Raw genomic sequence first — 14,091 nt, forward strand, 5'->3', positions numbered from 1 at the left:
GTAAATACCGTTCAATAAAAGCTGAACTTCTGTCTCATATTAATCTTTTGACCGGAAACCCAAAAGTCTTCAGTTACAACTACAACAAAAAACGTTTGGAGGAGACTGAAGCTTATTTTTGCAATAATTTGTGAGATTTTAAGAGTATCCAAGCTCTGTTTTACAAGTCATATCATATTGTTGTGTTGTCTTCTTATTCTTACATTAATTTGAAGGTTTTCTCTGAATTTATTTATTTTGATTTTTGTGCTATCGTATTTGAAATGTATTATTTATTTATTTACAATTTTGGGTAGTATAGAAGAGCACACATAAAATTTGCAATTGGAGATAGTATGTTGAAATAAGGCACATACACCCTGTTTGTTATAGTGCCTTCTTTTATTTTGAGATCATTATATTTGATAAAACCTGAAAGGTAAAGTTTTTTTTTTTAACTTGTAATGTTTATAATGGGGCGGCACGGTGGACGACTGGTTAGAGCGTCGGCCTCACAGTTCTGAAGACCCGGGTTCAATCCCCGGCCCCGCCTGTGTGGAGTTTGCATGTTCTCCCCGTGCCTGCGTGGGTTTTCTCCGGGCACTCCGGTTTCCTCCCACATCCCAAAAACATGCATTAATTGGAGACTCTAAATTGCCCGTAGGCATGAGTGAGTGTGAATGGTTGTTTGTTTCTATCTGCCCTGCGATTGGCTGGCAACCAGTTCAGGATGTACCCCGCCTCCTGCCCGATGACAGCTGGGATAGGCTCCAGCATGCCCGCGACCCTAGTGAGGAGAAGCGGCTCAGAAAATGGATGGATGGATGGATGTTTATAATGGCGGCACGGTGGACGACTGGTTAGAGAGTCTGCCTCACACTTCTGACGACCTGGGTTCAATCCTCGGCCCCGCCTGTGTGGAGTTTGCATGTTCTCCCCGTGCCTGTGTGGGTTTTCTCCGGGCACTCTGGTTTCCTCCCACATCCCAAAAACATGCATGGTAGGTTAACTGAAAACTCTCAATTTCCCGTAGGTGTGAATGTGAGTGCAAATTTGTTTGTTTGTGCCCTGCAATTGGCTGGCAACCAGTTCAGGGTGTACCCCGCCACTTGCCCAATGATTGCTGGGATAGGCTCCAGCACGTCCGCGACCCTAGTGAGGATAAGCTGTCGAGAAAATGGATGGATGTTTATAATTGTTAAATGAACATTGTTTTATAATGTAAACCAATTTGGTCTGGTTCAGTTTGATACATTTCTTAACTTTAATGCGATAAATATCGAGTCATATTAAACATCGACATTTGGCAAAAAAAATATTGTGATATCAAATTTAGGCCATATTGCCCAGCACTACTAGCAGCATTGATACACTATATTGCCAAAAGAATTCACTCCCCTGCCTTGACCCATTTGAATGTGAATAAATGACATCCCATTTTTAATCAATAAGATTTATTATGGCATCGCTCCACCCTCTGCAGTTATATTAGTTTAAACTCTTCTGGGAAGGTTTTCCACAAAGTTTAGGAGTGTGTTTATGGGAATTTATGACCATTTTTCCAGAAGCACATTTGTGAGGTTAAGTTCTTTGTACTCGCGTAGACGGCGACCGCGCTGACGTCACTGCGACTATCCGGTGACTATCCTTTATACTTGAGCGCAACCCGCGCGCGCAGTTTTGAAAATGTACTGCAGTTCACCTCCAAGTCGAGGGTGTCGCTACTGCTGGTATTGGCGAGGACACCACAGGGTGGCGTGTCCTATGCATTTTTTGGGCCATTTCTGGCAGCCGTTTCTACTTTCCTTTCAGTAACAAGGAACAAAGCAACAACAATGGCGACCGCGACAGAATAAATGGACCGTGATGACCAGATGATATGTTGAATTATGCTGCAAAATCGCTCGAGAAGGCGGAGACGTAGATGGTATGTAGAACCTCGGGGCACGCTGACTACGTCATCACAGCATGTGACTAAAACGGACCAATCACGAGAGATGATATCTGTGGCGTTCGACGCGCAGCAACTATTTTTGTCGGGTGCGCATCAAGCTACGCAGAGGTGATCAGAGAGACAGGCAGGAGAGTACTTGGTGTACCTTCTGAGAGGAGGAGACTTGGTGGCGAAACCTCACAGTACATGAAATTATAGAAGGAAAGAGGTTAGCTAAGAAGAAAGAACTGGGACACTGAGAGGACCGAGGAGAGGCGAAAGGAATACATTGAGACAATACATAGGGCAAAGGTAGAGGTGGCAAAGGCCAAACAAGAGGCATATGATGACATGTATGCCAGGTTGGACACTAAAGAAGGAGAAAAGGATCTATACAGCTTAGCCAGACAGAGGGCAAGAGATGGGAATGATGTGCAGCAGGTTAGGGTGATTAAGGATAGAGATGGAAATATGTTGACTGGTGCCAGTAGTGTGCTAGATAGATGGAAAGAATACTTCGAGGAGTTGATGAATGAGGAAAATGAGAGAGAAGGGGGAGTAGAAGAGGCAAGTGTGGTGGACCAGAATGTGGCAATGATTAGGGAGAAGTTAGAAAGGCATTAAAGAGGATGAAAAATATAAAGGCAGTTGGTCTTGATGACATTCCTGTGGAGGTATGGAAGCATCTAGGAGAGGTGGCTGTGGAGTTTTTGACCAGCTTGTTCAATAGAATTTTAGCACGTGAGAAGATGCCTGAGGAATGGATGAAATGTTTGCTGGTGCCCATTTTTAAGAACAAGGGTGATGTGCAGAGCTGTGGGAACTATAGAGGAATAAATGAGCCACACAATGAAGTTATGGGAAAGAGTAGTGGAGGCTAGACTCAGGACAGATGTGAGTATTTGCGAGCAACAGTATGGTTTCATGCCTAGAAAGAGTAACACAGATGCATTATTTGCCTTGAGGATGTTGATGGAAAAGTACAGCGATGGTCAGAAGGATCTACATTGTGTCTTTGTAGATCTAGAGAAAGCCTATGACAGAGTACCCAGAGAGGAACTGTGGTATTGCATGCGGAAGTCTGGAATGGCAGGGAAGTATGTTAGAAGAATACAGGGAATGTACAAGGGCAGCAGAACAGTGGTGAGGTGTGCTGTAGGTGTGACAGACGAATTTAAGGTGGACGTGGGACTTCATCAGGGATCAGCCCTGAGCCCCACCCTGTTTGCAGTGGTGATGGATAGCCTGACAGATGAGGTTAGACTGGAATCCTCGTGGACCATGATGTTTGCAGATGACATTGTGATCTGCAGTGAAAGCAGGGAGCAGCTGGAGGAACATTTAGAAAGATGGAAGCATGCACTGGAAAGAAGAGGAATGAAGATTAGCTGAAGTAAGACAGAATATATGTGCATGAATGAGAGGGGTGGTGGGGGAAGAGTGAGGCTACAGGGAGAAGAGATAGCAAGGGTGGAGGACTTTAAATACTTGGGGTCAACCGTCCAGAGCAATGGTGAGTGTGGTCAGGAAGTGAAGAAACGGGTCCAAGCAGGTTGGAACGGGTGGAGGAAGGTGTCTGGTGTGTTATGTGACAGAAGAGTCTCTGCTAGGATGAAGGGCAAAGTTTATATGGTGAGGCCAGCCATGATGTATGGATTAGAGACAGTGGCACTGAAGAGACAACAGGAAGCAGTGCTGGAGGTGGTGGAAATGAAGATGTTGAGGTTCGCTCTCGGAGTGACCAGGTTGGATAAAATTAGAAATGAGTTCATCAGAGGGACAGCCAAAGTTCGATGTTTTGGAGACAAAGTTAGAGGGAGCAGACTTCGATGGTTTGGACACGTCCAGAAGAGTAATAGTGGGTATATTGGTAGAAGGATGATGAGGATGGAGCTGCCAGGCAAGAGAGGTAGAGGAAGACCAAAGAGAAGGTTGATGGATGTCGGGAGGGAAGACATGAGGGCAGTTGGTAGTCGAGAGGAGGATGCAGGAGATGGAAAAAGATGACGCGCTGTGGCGACCCCTAAAGGGAAAAGCCGAAAGGAAAAGAAGAAGACACACTGAAATTTTAGAACATGATTCGACAGAACGCCGGCATGTTTACATACAACTGTTAGTGCAAGCACTAGCTTGCCAGGCTACGTAACATTTTGTTTCCTGCTTTTGCGAGCCGTATCGTATTAAAAGTACATGAACATACCTTGAGCAATCCTTGAATGAAAGTCCTCTCCCGAGCACCGGTGACCATGACCACATTTTTCCCCATTTTGTTCTCATAATACATGCGGGCGCAATCCATTGTTGTTGTAGTCGCCACGGTAACGAGTGTATCCGGTGGCGTTTGAGTTGACAAGATAAAGCCCTGTGATTGTAAAAGATGGGATGCGGTGGTATCGGAATACAAGATTTTATTGCAGTAGTCTGACATAGTGTAATCGTGAAAGACCAAATTTGTCTTGTAGTCTGATCCAGGCATTACGTATTGTCTGTCTCAGACATGTTGTTTGTCATACACTGCCGACATGTTTTTTTTTTTTTTTTTTTTTTTTAAATAACTTGATTGGCGGTCAGATATTTACAGTTCTCTGTCAAAAGACACGGCAAGGCTAGAGATAAACTAGCTTTTAGATTCAAATATAGTGTGCACGATGGCGACGCGGAGAAAATGTCTTTTGTGGAGCATTGATCAGATCGGCAAATTATGACATTAAAGCCGATCAGCATAAAACGCTAAGTATCGGCTGATACCGATCAAGCCAATCAGATCAATGTAAAGTCTAGTGGAAAGCCAATCATACCACCATAAATTTGCCTCAATCAGGTGCTCTTCGCAAGATTTCTGACAGAGGAGCGCAAAGAATAATCAGAAGAGTTGTCCAAGAGTCAAGGACCACCTGTGATTAAAGTTTGCTGAACATCATTTGGACAAACCAGTTGAATACTGGGAGAATATAGTCTGCTCTGATGAGAGCAAAATTGAACTCTTTGAATGCCATAATGCGCACCACGTTTGGAGAAATGGGACTGCACATCACCCTAAAAACACCATACCAACAGTGAAGTTCAGAGGGGGGAACATCATCATGGTCATCATGTGGGGCTGCTTTTCAGCAAATGGTACTGGTAAGCTTCACATTACTGAAGGAAGGATGAATGGTTAAATCTACCGAGACATTCTTGACAAAAATCTACTGCCATCTACAAGAATGATGAAAATAAAACGAGGGTGGACATTTCATCAGGATAATGATCCAAAACATACTGCCAAGGAAACTCTCAATTGGTTTCAAAGAAAAAAAATAAAGCTGCTAGAATGGCCCAGCCAATCACCTGACTTGAATCCAATCGAAAATCTATGTTAAGAACTGAAACTCAAGGTCCATAAAAGAAGCACATGGAACCTTCAAGATTTGAAGACTGCTTGTGTGGAGGAATTGGCAAAAATCACACCAGAGCAATGCATGAGACTAGTTTCTCCATAAAGGAGGCATCTTGAACCTGTCATTGCAAACAAAGGCTTTTGTACAAAGTATTAAATAAATATCAGTTGGCGTGTTCAATACTTTTCCCTTGTGTCATTTCGCATTATTACACATAACCTAATATCTGAGCTTATTTGTTCTACTTTCTTAATATGAATGGATTAGTTGGGTAGTTGCCAATATCTGGTGAAATTTTCATGTCAATAGCACCTTTGGAAATATATTTAGTGAGAAAAATGTTGACGTGTTATGTACTTATTTCAGCCACTGTATGTAAAAAGATCAACTTTCACTCTAAGTAGATCCAAAATACTTCAACCAATGATATCATTATTTTCAATTTACTAGTTTTGTTTTAATTTACTTAAGTTGTCAACAAAGTTGAATTAAAATCTATTCAATTATGGTAACTCTCTCTTTGTTGCCTTTTTTTTTTAAGTAGACAATGGTCAAATCTTTCTGAGTGTACCCGTGTTCAATTTCACATTTCTTTTGCATAACCCTATAAATTGCATGGATCTCGTTTGATGAGCCTCGGTTTGAGACGCACAAAAATTTGAGTAAATGTCTTTTGCGGAGCCGAATGACGTCATCGATCGGGTTGGCGAATTATGACAAAGCCGATCAGCATAAAATGCTAATTATCGGCCAATACCGTTAAGGCCAATAAAATCGGTGTAAAGTCTACTTGTGATGTTATTAATGTTGCTACTTGGCACTTTTTTTAACCAACTGGAAACTTGATTGGCAGTATATTGCCTGTTCAGTTATGTTACCATTGACAGCTTTTGAAAATCAGATTTCCTTGTTAACTGTGAGGGCTGGCAATGAATGAGTTTTAATGACTGGTTATGCCGCTTATATTATTCTTAGCATTAAAAGTGAATTGCTCTCAAAAAGGACGTACTTGAATTATTATGCTCTTCTATCATTATATCAGTGGCATAAAAAAACAACGACACTATCGTTTGTCATAATAGTTCTGGGGATAATTGATCATCCTCAAACATTTGCTATCATGACAGACCTAAACATATAAAATACTTAGAGAGCAAGTGAAATGGATAAAACAAAAATATTGTACAAACAGTATAAAATTATAGAGTAACAACTGTAATAAAAATCTGCAATATAGTGGGACTACGAAGCAAGAACCGTAATATAGCAGAGGATTACTGTACCAGTATTCCGTGATGTTAAGTTGCAGGGACTCATTGTTCCCGAGTTGGGCGACAGTACTATACACCCTGAACTGGTCGCCAGCCAATCACAGGTCACATAAAAACAAACAATCATTCACATTCACACCTACGGGCAATTTAGAGTCTTCAATAAACCTACCATGCATGTTTTGTGGATGTGCGAGGAAACCGGATTACCCAGAGAAAACCCACGCAGGCACAGGGAGAACATGCAAACGCCACACAGACGAGGCCGTATTTGACTGAACTGTGAGGCAGATGTGCTCACCAGTCATCCACCATGCCGCCTCTACTTGGGTCCATTTGACCAAATACCTGGGTTATTAATTTAATGCAAGATGTTGGGTTATTTTGACCCGAAACATTGGGTCATTCATTGATCCTAAAAAATCTGGGTCAAATGAATAGCCCAATTTTGGGGTCAAATTGACCCATGTAGACGTTGGTCCCTTTTTGACCCAGCATTTGGGTTAAAAATAACCCATCCATTCATCCATTTCCTTTACCGCTTATCCTCACTAGGGTCGCGGGTGTGCTGGAGCCTATCCCAGCTATCTTCGGGGGGGGGAGGCAGGGTACACCCTGAAACGGTCGCCAGCCAATCGCAGGGCACACGAAACAAACAACCATTCGCACTAACAATCACACCTACGGCCAATTTAGAGTCTCCAATCAACCTACCACGCATGTTTTTGGGATGTGGGAGGAAACCGGAGTGCCCGGAGAAAACCCACCTAGGCACGGGGAGAAATATGCCAACTCCACACAGGCGGGGCCGGGATTTGAACCCCGGTCCCCAGAACTGTGAGGCGGATGTGCAGTCGTCCACCCTGCCGGCTAAAAAGAACCCAACTTGGGTTATTTTTAACCCAATTCTTCTTAGAGTGTAATACGCACTAATGAAAGTTGGGAAGAATGGTTATGAAATGGGGATAATAGAGTGTGGAAATGGAATGAATACTATTTCATTTAAATTATTAATGTAGGTCAGCACTTCGGATCGTGTTTCGGCCAGCAGAAAAGGCCTTACAGGGCCTGACTGTACACCACTGGTTGGCATATGTCGTATGTACGAATGTATTCAATTGACAGTTAAAACTTGAGCGGAGTGGGTTTTCAGCATTCCAACAGCATCCGAGAGCTGAGAGAGCGTCTCAATTTTTCACGCTTTTGAAGCCTCATTTTAGATACTTATTTTTAAAAACTTTCTTCTCTGTGGTGTGTAAAATTTATAAGACACTTATTTTCACCTTACAGTGACTGTAATGTAAGAAAAAACAACAATTATAACTAAAACAACTTGAAACTGACAAACATAATAATACATAATTTATTGAAACCGAACAAATGTAAATCAGGCATTGTTATTTTTGCAGTCTAACAGAATCCATCAATCCATCCATTTTCTACTGCTTATACCGCCAGGCTTCCCTTTCCCCAGCCACTTCATCCAGCTCTTCCGGGGGGATCCCGAGGCGTTCCGAGGCCAGCCGAGACACGTAGTCTCTCCAGCGTGTCCTGGGTCGTCCCGGAACACCTCACCAGGGAGGGGAGGTGTTCCGAGGCAAGGGTAGGAACATAGATAGACCGGTAAATTCAGAGCTTCGCCTTTCGGCTTAGCTCCTTCTTTACCACAACGGACCGATACAAAATCCGCATCACTGCAGAGGCTGCACCGATCCGCCTGTCGTTCCATTCTTCCCAACAAGACCCCAAGATACTTGACCTCCTCCACTTGGGGCAGTATCGAATCCCCAACCTGAAGAGGGCACACCACCATTTTACGACTGAAGACCATGGTCTGATTTGGAGGTGCTGATTCTCATCCCAGGCGCTTCACACTCGGCTGCGAATCGCTTCAGTGAAAGTTGGAGATCACGGCTTGATGAAGCCAACAGAACCACATCATCTTTAAAAAGCAGAGATGTAATACTGAGGCCACCAAACCGGACCCCCTCTACGCCTCGGCTGCGCCTAGAAATTCTGTCCATAAAAGTTATGACAAAGGGCAGCCTTGGCGCAGTCCAACCCTCACCGGAAATGAGTCTGATCTACTGCCGGCAATGCGGACCAACCTCTGATACCGGTCATACAGGGACCGAACAGGATCAGTGTGTTCAGTACCCCATACTCCCGAAGCACCCTCCGCAGACCTCTCCGAGGGACACGGTCGAACGCCTTCTCCAAGTCCACAAAACACATGTAGACTGGTTGGGCAAACTCCCATGCACCCTCAAGGACCCTGCCGAGGGTGTAGAGCTGGTCCACTGTTCCACGGCCGGGACGAAAACCGCACTGCTCCTCCTGAATCTGAGATTCGATTTCCCGACGGACCCTCCTCTCCAGCACCCCTCAATAGACCTTAACAGGGAGGCTGAGGAGTGTGATCCCCCTGTAGTTGGAACACACCCTCCGGTACCCCTTCTTAAAAAGGGGGGCCACCACCCGAGTCTGCCAATCCAGAGGCACTGTCCCCAATGTCCACGCGATGTTGCAGAGGCATGTCAACCATGGCAGCCCCATAACATCCAGAGCATTTGCACAGGTCATGTGTTATTAAACTGCGGGAGAAACTCATCCACCCCCGGGGCCTTGCCTGCCTCAGAGAACCCAGAATCTGCTTCCTCATGGGAAGGCGTGTCGGTGGAATTGAGGAGGTCTTCGAAGTATTCTCCCCACCGACTCACAACGTCCCGAGTCGAGGTCAGCAGCGCCCGATCCCCACTATACACAGTGTTGATGGTGCACTGCTTCCCCCTCCTGAGACGCCGGATGGTGGGCCAGAATTTCCTCGAAGCCGTCCGGAAGTCTTTCTCCATGGCCTCACCGAACTCCTGCCATGCTCGAGTTTTTGCTTCAGCGACCACCAAAGCTGCATTCCGCTTGGCCAACCGGTACCCATCAGCTGCCTCAAGAGTCCCACAGGCCAAAAAGGGACAACAGGACTCCTTCTTCAACTTGACGGCATCCCTCACCGTTGGTGTCCACCAACAGGTTCGGGGATTGCTGCCACAACAGGCACAGACCACCTTACAGCCACAGCTCCAGTCGGCCACCTCAGCAATGGAGGCGCGGAACATGGTCCACTCTGACTCGATGTCCCCCGCCTCCGCCTGTCGGAGGTAGGAGTTGAAATTCCTTCTGCCAGACGTTCCCAGCAGACCCTCACAATACGTTTGAGCCTGCCACGTCGGACCGGCATCTTCCCCCACCATCGGAGCCAACTCACCACCAGGTGGTGAGGAGTTGACAGCTCCGCCCCTCTCTTCACCCGAGTGTCATGCGGCTGCACATGCGGCCGCAAGTCCGATGACACGACCACAAAGTCGATCATTGAACTGCGACCTAGGGTGTCCTGGTGCCAAGTGCACGTGTGGACACCCTTATGCTTGAACATGGTGTTCGTTACGGACAATCCGTGATGAGCACAGAAGTCCAATAACAGAACACCGCACGGGTTCTGATCGGGGGGGCCGTTCCTCCCAATCACGCCCTTGCAGGTCTCACTGTCATTGCCCACGTGAGCATTGAAGTCCCACAGTAGAACGATGGAGTCCCCAGCGGGAGCGCTCTCCAGCACCCCCTCCAAGGACTCCAAAAAGGGTGGGTACTCTGAACTGCTGTTTGGTACATAGGCACAAACAACCGTCAGGACCCGTCCCCCCCACCTGAAGGCGGAGGGAGGCTCTAACAGAATTATCTTAACAAATTGCCTTGACAAAAATTATAGTAGCCTACTCCAAACTTAATATTTTATTGCACATCTTTTTGAGGAAATCGCTGCAATAAAACAATTTCTGTGAATCTCGCATGACAGTTATTTTGGTATCTCAACAGGAGATTTTGGCCCACTAACCATGACCAAAGTTCTTCAGCCTTCTCAGGTTTGAAGGGTGTCTTCTCCAGACTGTATGTTTCAGCTTCTTTCACAGATGGCCAATAGTATTTATATCAGAACTCTTCAGAACATAAATCCATCCATTTTCAACACCGCTTATCCTGGTTAGTGTCACAGGGCACTGGAGCCTATCCCAGCTGACTTCGGGCGAAAGGCGGACTACACCCTGAACTGGTCACCGGTCAGCCCCAGGGCACACACAGACACGGACAACCATTCGGACTCACATTCACACCATCACTGAGTGGGAAGTGAACCTACGCTGCACGCACCAAAGTCAGGCGAGTCTATCACTACACCATCAGTGAACCACTTCACAACAGTCTGACTTTTTGTTGTTTTTAGACATTCTTGTGTTTTATTAGCTGGTGTTTTATCCCGTTGTAATACCGAAGACTTGTAACTGACACTGGACAGCACATTTTGCTCCAGAATGCCTTTATACAGGTATGTGCCAAAAAATTTTAACATCGAAGGAAAGTCCATTTATTTCAATAATTGGTTTCAAAAAGTGAAACTTGTATGTTGTATTCGTTCCCCACACACAAAGTGAACTATTTCAAACCTTTATTTGTTTCAATTTGGATGATTATGGCAGAAAGAAAAAAAAATAAACAAATCCAGTATTTCACAAAATTAGAATATCATGACAAAGTTAAACATTTTAGACTCCCTGTGTCCCAATCTTGTCAGCTAATTATTGCAAAACACCGGCAGAGGTGTTTAAATTGTCTCAGCCTTTAAATTGTCTCACTTAAACTCTTGTCCTATCGACTTTTATAATTTACATAGTCAATCCCACCACACTTCAGTTGGACAGCCGGGTTCATGACCCTTGTCCTGCATGCTTCTTTTCCTATCCTTGTCCTGTTCTCGCTTGTCCTGTCCTTGCCTCACAGGTTGTAGCACTATAGCCCCATGCAACACTCATATTTAATGTTTCACTGTTGTCGATAATGTAATGACTTACTTTTCTCATCCTGCTTACAATTAGTGCTTTGTCTTTGTTTATCTCTCCCCTCTAGAAACTTTGTTCTGTTCGACACTGATTCGCAATAATGTTCAATTATAATACTAAGAAACCACAGCAGAAGCTTAAAAACTCCACTGCGACACAGTAAAACTGTTCCTGCATAAAAGGGATAAAGATCTCTATTCTGCTTGACCTAACAGCCGAGCAGGACAAAAAAATTATAATAATAATTGTCTCAGTCTGGCTTATAGGCTTCAGAATCATGGGGAAGACTGCTGACGTGACAGTTGTGCAGAAAACCATCATTGACACCCTCCATAAGGAGAAGATGTCTCAAAAAGAAATTGCAAAAGAAGCTGGATGCTCACACAGCGCTGTATCAAAGTACATTAACAGAGTGTTAAGAGGAAGGGGGAAATGTGGCCGGAAAAGGTGCACAAGTGACAGGGATGACTGCAGCCTTGAGAGGATTGTCAAGCAACGGCGATTCAGAAATAAGCTTCATAAGGAGTGGACACCACCACATACAGATGTCTACATTACATAGGCTACAGCTATAGAATTCCATGTGTCAAGCCACTCCTGAACCAAAAACAACATCAGAAGCGTCTGTGCTGGGCTAAGGAGAAAAAGTATTGGTCTGTTGCCCAGTGTTCCCAAGTCCTCTTTTGAGATGAAAGTAAATTTTGCATTTTATTTGGAAATCAAGGTCCCAGAGTCTGGAGGAAAAGTGGAAAAGAACAAAAGTCAAGCTGCTTAAAGTCCAGTCTGAAGTTTCCACAGTCAGTAATGGTTTTGGGGAACAGAAACCCTGAAATGCAGACGATCTGAAGGGCATTATCAAAGCAACTTGGGCTACAATAACACCGGAACTGTGCCAAAGGCTGATCACCTCCATGCCACGCCGCCTTGATGCTGTAATTAATGCAAAAGGAGACCCAACAAAGTACTGAGGGCATATTACTTTAATACACTTTTCAGAAGGCCAACATTTCTGTGTTTAAGATCGTTTTTTGTTGATCACATGAAATCTAATTTTGCAAAATACTGGATTTGTTTATTTTTTTCTCTTTCTGCCATAATCATCAAAATGTAAACAAAGGCTTGAAATATTTCACTTTGTGTGTGGTGAACTAATATAACATACAAGTTTCACTTTTTGAAGCAAATTATTGAAATAAATATATTTTATATATATTTTAATATTTTCCAAAATTTTTGGCACATACCTGTAGTCTTGAGATCTCTTTGCACGCCACATAGGTTCAAGACACCTTCTGCCAGATTTACCAAAACAACCCCAGAACATAACTGAGCCTGCTGTTTGTTTTAAAGAAGGTACAGTGTTCTTTTCTTGGTAAACACAATTCAGGCAAAATTGTTGGTCGACTTTTGTTCAAGAATTAAAAACCAGTACAATCGTACAAATGCATGGCGCAATATGTATTTAATCAAATTCCATTCTCAGTTTCAAGTTATTTAAGTGATAATTTTTAGTTTTTTCATGTTGCAGTACAACAGTAGTGCTTAGGTATGTAGTATACGCTCGGTGTCAGCTTTGTTCAGATTCCAAATTATTGCTCAAAAAAGCTTTTTTTTTTTTTTTTTTTTTTTAAATCATACGAAATGGCATTTTCCGTAATGACTGCCTCTCGTTATTCAAATTGTTTAGTAACTGAGTACTGTATTTAAAAGTTTGCTCGTAGTTCAGCTCTTGCAGGGTGAATAAGACTACCTAGACCAAATCTGGCGGGTGGTAACGGATTTAGAGTTTGCTCAATTATAACGTGGAACATTCAAAGCATAAAACGCTCAAGAACCAACAACACCCCACATTGCGACAGTTGTCATAGAACCTCAATCGTACATTGCCTCTTATCAATTTTACCTGATCCCGCAACGACAAGTAGAGTAATCCGTCCTTTGTTTCCAGGTTTACAGTTTTGCCCATTCCTGACAACTATATATATCCGGATAATAAATAGCAAGCATGCTATAACAACAAAAACGGATCCTAATGGTACAGTCATGACAGCCACATCAACACGGTATAAAACACTTATTTCCGTCATTGGCGAGTCAAGTCATATTTCAATGCCTATACCGCCACCTACTCTATCGGAGTGTGTCACATGTCACATAGATTTACATGGGTAGATACGCCAGCTCAACATAGTCGCCCGTCTAAATGACATGCCTATGTGGCGGCCATGTCAGGGAGGTCAAAGTTCCCATTGAAGGCAATGCATAGACACTGAAATTAAGTCGTAACGTTCTAATTTCTCAACCAATTTTAATGAGGATTGCTGTTTTGTCAAAGCCAAAGCGTACGTCATCAATAAACAACATTTGAGGAAAAAAACACGTTTTTTTTATATGTAAGGGACTCCCAGTTTCCGTTGTCGTAATTGTATACCGTTTTACGGAACCGTATGCAGCACAATCTACCGGCATCGTGGTCTTTTGCTTTTCTTGCCGCCCGCACTCATGGAATGTACTGACGACTTTGACCTCCCTAGTTTAGCGTTCCGTCAGCACAGAGCTCAATGGGCGTGTCGAATCTACCAGCACATGGAACTCATTGTATGAAGACTGGCGGTACTGTAGCAGCCCGGGTAACTGAC

General features: G+C 44.0%; 1 protein-coding gene across 2 annotated transcripts in view; it reads right to left on the minus strand.

The window, feature by feature from the left end:
• alg14 (ALG14 UDP-N-acetylglucosaminyltransferase subunit) overlaps positions 1-13,567 on the minus strand; it is a 94,441-nt gene extending 80,874 nt beyond the window's left edge. Inside the window, exon 1 of one of the 2 annotated variants that reach the window (XM_061765195.1) lies at positions 13,356-13,567. In XM_061765195.1, coding sequence (XP_061621179.1) covers positions 13,356-13,539 — 184 coding nt within the window. In that variant the 5' untranslated portion in view covers positions 13,540-13,567. The remainder of the gene's footprint in view (positions 1-13,355) is intronic. The other variant, XM_061765194.1, reaches the window with a different exon arrangement.
• Between the last annotated feature and the right edge of the window lie 524 nt (positions 13,568-14,091).

Source organism: Phyllopteryx taeniolatus, unplaced genomic scaffold (genome assembly GCF_024500385.1).
Source record: "Phyllopteryx taeniolatus isolate TA_2022b unplaced genomic scaffold, UOR_Ptae_1.2 contig_28, whole genome shotgun sequence".
Lineage (NCBI taxonomy): Eukaryota > Metazoa > Chordata > Actinopteri > Syngnathiformes > Syngnathidae > Phyllopteryx > Phyllopteryx taeniolatus.